Below are 10,719 nucleotides of genomic sequence, written 5' to 3'. Positions count from 1 at the left end.
CCAAATTGCACTAAAGCAAAGCTAGAATGTTGTTGGGAATGCAGCCTGCACAACCACATCTTTAACTATTCATTCTCCCTGATCTAAGATGGTGTAAGGCACACACCAGTTTTGGATTAAGACGATTGAAGGCATTTGTTGCCTTGTTTATGTTTAGCTACTTTATAGTTTCCCTTGTCAATTAAAATATGGAGCTGAAATGCAGAGTATGGCATCTTACATGCAACTGTCATCTACCAGAATATGGCTAATCTGAGTTGGTACAGGCGTGGGGCCAAATTTTATTATCAGTGTAAAAGCAGATTGAAACCTGTGCAACTGAGTCACAATTTGGCCCTTAGAACTTTAAAATTTCATCTGTCCTACAGAAAGGGAGGTGTTGATGGTTTTCTTTTTCTAAACATGAACTCAGTGTTGCTTAATGAAATTCATCTTGCCAGACAGGTGCAATTTTAATCCCACGACTATACCAGGAGTTTTATTATCACAGATAGTCACTGTGACTGCCTTTTACTCTGCATATAACATCATACGCCACATTGCAGTTGTCAGGAAAATGCTATTCATCACTTCTGGATTAAAGTCTTGTTAATGAAAAAGCACTGGGATTTTTATTATTTAGAGAAAAACAATAAAGTGTTAAACTTAATATTTCCCAGTAATAGCTATCTGACATATCCTGTATTTGGACGGAAGATGCGAGGGGATAAAGACCTACTAATTCAAACATTCTTGACTAAATTTAATGTTGTAAAATAGATTTGTTACAGCTGCTAATTGGTGGTTATAGAGTTAAGTAAATGCAGTCTATTAGTGGACTGTGTGTGGGTGCAGATGTGTGTGTGAGAGAGAGACACACACACACAAACCAGGCCTCTCTCTTACTAAAGGGAAATTTCTGCACAATGTCAGTTTCATTATTTCCCCATGCTTTACATAGGAGTCATGCAATGCTACTATTATTTCATTAGTTCTGGTAAAGTTTCCCTTGTTTATCCACGATCAAAGGAATACACAGTCAGAGGGGTTGCAGGAACTGTAGATCAGCGGTCTCAAACTTTTTTTCCCACGGACTACCTGAAAATTGCTGAGGGGCTCGGCCGACTTTCCAAATGTTGTTAATGATCTTTCCAAATGTTGTTTTTACCGTTAGCTAACTATTGTAAAACATTTTATACATATTAAAAAAACCTTAATAATAATGTTTTTGTGTTCTACAAATAGAGGCACACAACTCATATTTTAATATCAGTAGTCTTACCTTTCTAATGCGATGGATGTGCCCTCTCTCCCCTGCCATGGCAGCCCCTGAGCTGGGGCTGGGAAGGAGGGGGGACTCTGCCCCGCCACAGCAGCCACAGAGCTGAGGCTGGGAAGGAGGGCCATCTCTCCCTGCCAGCCGCAGCCCTGGAGTTGGGGAAAGTCACCTCTTTCTCTGGCTGCTGCAGCCCTGCACATCCCAAATTCACCCCACCCCTTCTTCTCACCCCAATGCCCCCTCCCACCTACCCCATATTCCCCCCAAGTCCACCACCTCACCTCACATCTCCAGGATCCAGGCACCTAATTAGTGGAGCCCTGCCTGCGCGGCTCCACTAATTGGATGGGTGGCCTTTCATTCTCTTGTGTGCAGCCACCCAGGCACGCACCTTAGAGGGAACTATCCGCAGACTACCTGAATGGAGCTTGTGGACCACTGGTGGTCTGCGGACCACAGTTTGAGAACTTCTGGTGTAGATGATATATTTAGGACTTTCACTGCCATAAAGACTCTTTTTTTTTAACCTGCATCTTTATTGGAGCTGCTTTCCATACTGTCTTTTAAAAACCAAGTTGCTACAAGCACTACTTCCTGTTGCAGCTGTGTGAATTAGTAACAGAGGAAAAGGCAAGGGTGATAACACTTCTGCATTTAATGGCAACAGACTTTTGATTTTTTTTCATGAAACATAGTCATCTTTTACTATATAAGGCCATAGATTGTATGAGTGAGTTGTCATAACTCAGAGTTTTATACTTATCAAACAGGAAAGATGGGCTTGTGGTGAAGGCACGAGTCTGGGACTCTTGAGAGCTGGATTCAGGTCTGTGTCAGACCTCTTGTGTGATCTTGATGAAATAATTTAATCTCTCCCTCTCTCCTGTCTTCATCTGCCAAACAGGGCTAACGAAACTTTCCTATTTCACAGCAATGTTAGAAGGATAATCATTAATGATTGTAAGATGCTCAGATACTAGTGATGGAGGCCATATAAGTACCTACATATATAGAACAAGCCTTTTCTGGTCTTCCATACCTTGTTGTTAGATTGCGGGTGGAGAGATAAGCTAATAGAAACTTTAGAGTTTAGAAATGGTTAGGAAAAGTCATTATAGTATCTGCTCCAGCAGTTTTTCAATCATAAGTGAGTGTATGTTGTAGAAGGGCAGTCCATCCACTTCCATTTCGAGATTGGCAGTTACTCCACTACGGACGCCATGCTGTATAAGTGTTCTCAGCAACTTTTCTTCCTAAAAAAAGGTATAATTAATATATTATTAATGTACCTAATAAGGCAAAGAAATATTCCTCAAAATCTTTCAATTAAACATTAGAAGACTGTGACCATATCTTCCTAAGAATTTATTTTGGCTAGCAGTATCAAAAACATTCCCATTCTAAGGGGACCAAAGGGTACCTTTGGTAGCAGGAAATGCAAGTGCTAAGGAATTAACAAAAGCCAGTATTCATAGATACCCTTTAATTACTGAGCAATGTTAATGGTACCAAACCAAAAGCACATTAGTTTCCATTCCGAAATTTCAATCCACTGTGTTGAGATTCTGGCGCTAGCTTCATGTTAGTAAATTTCACAAAGTAGAACCAAATATATATTCACACAAAGCATCTTAAAGACTATCTGGTTCCCCCAGAAAATAATGGCTTAAAGCAGCCTGGACATGACTTGTCCTTTTAGGGCTAATCCTAACTGACTGCTTTTAAGGGCTAGGGTTGGCTCTGTGTGTGTGTGGGGTCTCCCCATAAGTAGCATACATTCACCTGTGGAAGGGCTTCTGCTACCCTTTGGGATTCTCACCCCTAACTAACTTATTTCCTGATATATACAACCATCAGAAACAGACAGACTTTAAAGAAAAGGAACAGGGGAAAAGAGAACAGATGGGGAGAAAGAGAAATAGAAAATACTGGGATAATCTGTGCAACCTATATCCAACTTTGCACAATGATCAGCACGCTCAGCTTCTACTGATTTCAGTGAGAATTGCGGGTGCTTAGCACCACACCTGATTGGATCCTAATGCAATGAGAGGAGAAACAGGAAGGAAAGAAAAGAAACATTTTCAGTAATTGTAGTTTGCTTGATACAAGAATTCATAAACTAAAAATATCAAGTATTCCCTTTCATAAAATGTACACTATTTGTATGGAAATGTTTCAAACCCTACTGATTACAACAGTTTTACTACAGTGTTTGGATATATAAATGAAGTATACTGTAGCATTATTATATGTATGTTTAATGTACTTTTGTGTGTGATTACATCTGAAATTTTTCTGGAAGCATTGGAATAGTCTCCCAAAGCCAATTAACAATCAAAAATTCATTATCTGGTACCGTTTTTTTTAACTGTACCCCATAATGATTGCTATCTTTCTTAAATTTCCTGATCCATGTGATATACTTCACAGCCAAAGCAGTCTTAAATAAATCACAGCTTTTACAGTAAAGAACCAGAAAATGCCTAGTTACATTATGTCAAACTGTACACAGCAATCAATCAATCAACTTATAGAAAGCATCTGGCTTCATCTTTTGCAAAAGTGCCGATTTTCATAAGACAGTGACGTGATTCTGATCATAACTGTACTTTAACATCTAAATATATTGTGACAGGGTCAGGCCAGATGGCTACAGGAGAGTGATAGAAGGCAGATATATTAGCCCCAGGTTAAGTAGATCCCTTTTCCCTGAGTAAGGCAACAGGGAAGGTTCCAGAACAATCAGGAACTTTCTGGAAACAATTAAGGGAGACAGGCTGATTAGAACACCTGCAGCCAATCAAGAAGCTGCCAGAATCAATTAAGACAGGCAGGCTAATCAGGGCACCTGGGTTTAAAAAGAAGCTCACTTCAGTTTGTGGTGTGCGTGCGAGGAGCTGGGAGCAAGAGGCACAAGAAGCTGAGAGTGAGAAGGCTTACTACTGGAAGACTGAGAAGTACAAGCATTATCAGACATTGGGAGGAAGGTCCTCTGGTGAGAATAAAGAAGGTGTTGGGAGAAGACCATGGGGAAGTAGTCCAGGGAGTTGTAGCTGTCACGCAGCTGTTGCAGGAGCCACTGTAGACAGCTGGAATCTACAGGGCCCTGGGCTGGAACCGGAGTAGAGGGCGGGCCTGGGTTCCCTCCATTCCCCCAACTCCCTACTTGATACCAGAGGAGTTGATCTGGACTGTGGGTTCCACCAGAGGGGAAGGTCTCTGGCCTGTTCCCTGATCCACTAGGTGGATCAGCAGAGACTGCAGGGATTGTTCTTCTTCCTTTTCCCCATGCTAGCCAGTGAGGAGGCTAACTGAATGAATGGCAGATTTGAGCCACGAAAGTGGCCAAACTGAGGGCTGCCGTGAACCTCTGAGCGCAGGACCCACCAAGGCAGAGGAGGAACTTTGTCACAATATCAAGTGCAGAATCCGGTTGTAAATTTAAGTATGAGCCCTTTCCCCATGCAAAAAGTGTTGCTGAACACAAAACGATGTAAACTAAATTTCTCCTCTTGATTCATGAGGGAGAAACAAACTAGATGAATTTATTCTCATCTTGTAGCTATAATTCTTTTACCTTTAGCAAGTACATTTTACTTGCTAAAGATCTCTGGCCTGACTACACTGAAAAAACTTCTCCTGTTTAATATGATGTGATTGTCTTTGATAAACTATATTCTACTGTCAGACATGTTACAGTGTGTGTGTTTGTAATGGGCAAACACAATGTGTAACACCTTTCCTTAGCTGTGGAGTTCTTTGCAATTCACTCTCAAACCAATGTTTACAAAAGTACTTTAAACTGAGCGCAAAAATTAGGGCAACAAGAGATTCAAATTTAATAGAAGAAATAGCAAGTCATACAGTAGAAATGCACTAATTTGCACTAGTAATGGGGAAAACCCATTTGTGAATTAACAAGCAAATAAATAATAGCAAAACAAGGATAGTACATCTTTATATATTGTTCATTTATGCAGACAACTATAGTTCAGCTTGAATTTGTGATAGTACATAATGTATGAGTGAATGATGTGTCATATATTTTGTAATACTAATAATGAAATTTTAGCAATACCGCAACTCCCAAAAGAAATGGTTCTTTGAGATGCAGATCTACTGGAAGACGAAACTTACTCTAGCAGTGGTTCTTCAAGATGTGATACAGACACGTATTCCACTTAGATGCATGAGCACACGGCATGTTAGAGCTGGAGATTTTGCCTGACAATACCTGTAGAAGGGTGGCACCTCATGGCTGTGGCCCCTCCCCTGGCTATATGAGACAGCGCCACCCTGCTGAGTTCCTTTGTTCTGAATGCCCCTGAGAGAAGACTCCGATGCAAAGGAGATGGAGGGTAGGCTGTGGAATACACATCTGCATACCATCTTGAAGAACCACAGTTACAGTAAGTAACTGTTTCTTCTTCTTCAAGTAGATGTAGAAGTGTATTCCCTTTAGGTGACTCACAAGCAGTACCCCGTCCAGGAGAGGCGTGCTAAGAGTCTATCGAAAGAGGGATCACAGGACTGTTCTTCTTAAAGCTTGCATCCACCTTGGAAGATGCGGTAACAGCATAATGGTCTGTAAACATGTGTATGAATGACCATGTGGCAAATATCAAATATGGAAAAGTCACTGAGGAACACTATCACCATTGCTTGCACTCTCATCCAATGAGCCCATATCAGCTGAGGAGGTGCAGTTCAAGCTATCTAATGCACAATCTTGATACAGGATGCTATCCATCTGGAGATGGTCTGTGAAGAGACTGCTTGCCCCTTTGCGCAGTCTGCATATGACATGAACAGGTGAGGCAAAGCATGAAACACTTCAGTCCTAACCAAATAAAAGGCTAGACACTGTTTGACATCCAAAGTATGGAGGTACTATTCCTCTGGGGATGAATGTAGCTTAGGAAAAAATACAGGTAAATGCACCGCTTGGTTCAAATGAAACTGAGACCCCACTCTGGATAAAAACTTTGGGTGTGGTCGTAAAGTTACCTTGTCTTTGAAGAACTGTGTGTAAGGAGGCCCATCCATCAAGGCCTGCAACTCATGCACCCTCCTTGTAGATGTAATGGCTATGAGGAATGTGGTTTTCTGAGACAAAAGGGGCAGTAGACAGGAAACAAGGGGCTCGAATAGAGGGTCCATTAGAGCCACCAGAACTGTGTTTAGGTCCCACAAGGGGACTGGCTCTTGGACGAGAGGATGTAAACGGAGAAGTCCTTTTTAGAAATCTTGTCATCAAGGCATTGGAAAAGATTGAGTTTCTGTGAACATGAAAGATTGCTGCCAGATGCACTCAGTGAACTGACTGCGAGGCCCAATTTCTGTAGATGTAGTAGGTATTCCAAGGTATCCTGGATAGAAGATTACATCAGTTGGATCCCGGAGGCCAGAGACCACATGGAAGACCTCTTATATACGGGGGGGAGGGATAGTTCAGTGGTTTGAGCTTTGGCCTGCTAAACCCAGGGTTGTGAGTTCAATCCTTGAGGGGGCCATTTAGGGATCTGGGGCAAAAATTGGGGATTGGTCCTGCTTTGAGCAGGGGGTTGGACTAGATGACCTCCTGAGGTCCCTTCCAACCCTGATATTCTATGATTCTATGATTCCACTTTGTTAAGTAGGTCATCCTAGTAGAGGACTTCCTTCACAACATGGGGAGTAGATGGCCAGCCCTCTGTGGAGAAAGAGGTGGTTAGGGACTATTTAGAAAAGCTGGACGTGCACAAGTCCATGGGGCCGGACGAGTTGCATCCGAGAGTGCTAAAGGAATTGGCGGCTGTGATTGCAGAGCCATTGGCCATTATCTTTGAAAACTCATGGTAATCGGGGGAAGTCCCGGATGATTGGAAAAAGGCTAATGTAGTGCCAATCTTTAAAAAAGGGAAGAAGGAGGATCCTGGGAACTACAGGCCAGTCAGCCTCACCTCAGTCCCTGGAAAAATCATGGAGCAGGTCCTCAAGGAATCAATCCTGAAGCACTTACATGAGAGGAAAGTGATCAGGAACAGTCAGCATGGATTCACTAAGGGAAGGTCATGCCTGACTAATCTAATTGCCTTCTATGATGAGATTACTGGTTCTGTGGATGAAGGGAAAACAGTGGATGTATTGTTTCTTGACTTCAGCAAAGCTTTTGACACGGTCTCCCACAGTATTCTTATCAGCAAGTTAAAGAAGTATGGGCTGGATGAATGCACTATAAGGTGGGTAGAAAGATGGTTAGATTGTCGGGCTCAACGGGTAGTGATCAATGGCTCCATGTCTAGTTGGCAGCTGGTGTCAAGTGGAGTGCCCCAGGGGTCAGTCCTGGGGCCGGTTTTGTTCAATATCTTCATAAATGATCGGGAGGATGGTATGGATTGCACTCAGCAAATTTGCGGATGATACTAAACTGGGAGGAGTGGTAGATACGCTGGAGGGGAGGGATAGGATACAGAGGGACCTAGACAAATTGGAGGATTGGGCCAAAAGAAATCTGATGAGGTTCAATAAGGATAAGTGCAGGGTCCTGCACTTAGGACGGAAGAACCCAGTGCACAGCTACAGACTAGGGACTGAATGGCTAGGCAGCAGTTCTGCGGAAAAGGACCTAGGGGTGACAGTGGATGAGAAGCTGGATATGAGTCAACAGTGTGCCCTTGTTGCCAAGAAGGCCAATGGCATTTTGGGATGTATAAGTAGGGGCATAGCCAGAAGATCGAGGGACGTGATCGTTCCCCTCTATTCGACATTGGTGAGGCCTCATCTGGAGTACTGTGTCCAGTTTTGGGCCCCACACTACAAGAAGGACGTGGATAAATTGGAGAGAGTCCAGCGAAGGGCAACAAAAATGATTAGGGGTCTGGAACACATGACTTATGAGGAGAGGCTGAGGGAACTGGGATTGTTTAGTCTGCAGAAGAGAAGAACGAGGGGGGATCTGATAGCTGCTTTCAACTACCTGAGAGGTGGTTCCAGAGAGGATGGTTCTAGACTATTCTCAGTGATAGAAGAGGACAAGACATGGAGTAATGGTCTCAAGTTGCAGTGGGGGAGGTTTAGGTTGGATATTAGGAAAAACTTTTTCACTAGGAGGGTGGTGAAACACTGGAATGCGTTACCTAGGGAGGTGGTAGAGTCTCCTTCCTTAGGAGTTTTTAAGGTCAGGCTTGACAAAGCCCTGGCCGGGATGATTTAATTGGGGATTGGTCCTGCTTTGAGCAGGGGGTTGGACTAGATGACCTCCTGAGGTCCCTTCCAACCCTGATATTCTATGATTCTATGATTCTAATGAGTAGTACTTGCTGGACACTGAGCACTGCTCTTTCTCTTCATTAAACCATGCAGCAGCCTTGCTGTAAGGTGTAGGGAGGTAAGTGCAGGATGGAGAGTGATGCCATGTTTCTGAGTGAGCAGGTTGCGATGAGGAAGAAGTGGTATGGGAGGCTGAACCAACGTTACAATAAGGTCCAAGAACCAGTACTGCCTTAGCTGCGCTGGAGCAGTGAGGGCGAGCTTGGCCTGATCCACCTTGAGCTTGAGGATGACCTGAGGAATGATCGGGATAGGGGAGAAAGTATACAGAAGAGTCGACTGCCAGCTACAGTGGAAGACATCAGAGAGGGAGCTCAGGTTGAGACACCCCCACCAAGACTACAATAGGTGACACTTCCTGTTTTTGCTCATTGCAGAGAGGTCAACCATGGGAATGCCCCCGGTTGCAACGACGACCTGGGAGGACCCTCGCCTTCAGGGACCACTTGTGACTCAGGTAGAAAACCCCACTGAGATGGTCTATGAGAAAATTCTGCATGCCAGGCAAGTGGACAGCTATCAGAGTGATGTCCTCTTAAATGCAGAATTGCCCAGGTTGATCATATCTAGGCACAGTAACCTGGACTGTGCTCCCCCTTGTTTGTTCACACAGTACATTGCGGTGGTATTGTCGGTGAGAATGTGAACCATGCACTGTGGATTGCCCAAAGCTCCAGCACGCTGCTATTGAGTGAGGCTTCCTGTTCCAATCGCAGACACTGTACCCTCAGTGAGTTCAGATGTGCTCCCCAACCCTGAAGGGAAGCATCGTAACTACTGACTTATTTGGAGAGAGCCGAGCGAATGGGATGCCCTGCCATACATTGTGTGGGCATGTCTGCCACTGTAAGGAGTGCAGAACTAGTCGGGGAAGGTGAACCAATCTGTCCAGAGAATGCAGGGCAGGGTGGTAGACCATCTACCACATGTAAAAGTACAGCCTCGCAAATTCGACTACATGTATACAAGCGGATATGTGGCCAACAGGCTCAGACACACCTGGACTGTTGTGGAGGGCTGAGAACGTAGACTAAAGCAGAGATGTTGAATTGCATGGACGTGATCAGTCAGCAGGAACACCCTTAATATTATGGAATCTAACAGGGCCCCAATGAACTCAATTTTTTGATGGGAGCCAACGTTGACTTTATGGTGTTTAAAATGAGACCCAGACAGTTGAGCAAACACAACATGGTGTTGATGTAGGCAACAACTTCCTCTCTGGAGCTGCTTCTTAGTAGCCAGTCATCAAGGTATGGGAAGATGTAGATTCCCTTCCTCCTGAGATATGGCATAACCATGGCCATGCACCTGGTGAAAACTCAGGGGACAGAAGAGAGGCCAAATGGGAAAACCATATACTAAAAGTGGTGTTCTTCTACAACGAAATGGAGAAACTTTCTGTGGCTTGGTAGAATTGCCACATGAAAGTAGGTCCAGAGCAGCAAACCAGTCGTTCTGAGATAGCATGGGGAGGATAGTCAATAGAGTAAACATTTGGAACCTCATGTATTTGATAAACTTGTTGATATCATAAAGATTGAGGTTGGGTCTTATTCCACCCTTGGCTTTGGGTATCAGGAAGTACTGGAAGTAGAAGCCTGATATGCTGGCAGAATGTCCTCCACCTCTCCCAACGCTAGCTAGAGCTGACCTGCTCAATGAGCAGTGTCTCATGAGAGGGGTCCCTGAAGAGGGTTGGAGAGGGGAGAGGAGGTGTAGAGAGCAACTGGATGGCATAACCCGATCTGACAGTGTCTAGGACCCTGTTGTCAGAAGTAATTGATCCCCAAACATTGTTAAAGCGGTCCAGCCTGTCCCCAAAGGAGTAGGGGGAAGCAGAAGGTGGAGCAATGACTGGAACACTCATTGGACCAAGGAGTCAAAATGAGCACATAGAAGGTACAGGGGGAAGACACATGGACTGGCCAAACCCCAAGCTCGACTGATTCCTCTTGTGGGAACGATCCCTTTTTCTTAGGTAGTCCTGCTGTTTCAGGGGGAAGAAATGCACAAAGGAGTGCTGCAGGCAGTACTACTGCTGCTGACCACCACAGTGGTGCCTCTGTGTCAACAATGTGTACCTCAAGATAGCTCTGGAGTCCTTAAAGGAGCGCTAGTGTGTCATTGATCTTTTCCGAGAACAA

The 10,719-nt window shown here is 44.2% G+C and overlaps 1 protein-coding gene across 2 annotated transcripts in view; it reads right to left on the bottom strand.

Moving 5' to 3' along the window:
* Positions 1 to 1,888: 1,888 nt before the first annotated feature.
* Positions 1,889 to 10,719, bottom strand: part of DGLUCY (D-glutamate cyclase) — a 104,343-nt gene continuing 95,512 nt past the window's right edge. For both annotated transcript variants that reach the window (XM_084632777.1, XM_084632776.1), the window contains exon 13: positions 1,889 to 2,511. In XM_084632777.1, the coding sequence (XP_084488903.1) occupies positions 2,371 to 2,511 (141 nt within the window). In that variant the 3' untranslated portion in view covers positions 1,889 to 2,370. The remainder of the gene's footprint in view (positions 2,512 to 10,719) is intronic.

The sequence above is a fragment of the Lepidochelys olivacea genome (genome assembly GCF_965140295.1).
Source record: "Lepidochelys olivacea isolate rLepOli2 genome assembly, chromosome: 6".
In the NCBI taxonomy this organism is placed as follows: Eukaryota; Metazoa; Chordata; order Testudines; family Cheloniidae; genus Lepidochelys; species Lepidochelys olivacea.
This window is presented reverse-complemented; position numbering and strand designations above follow the sequence as displayed.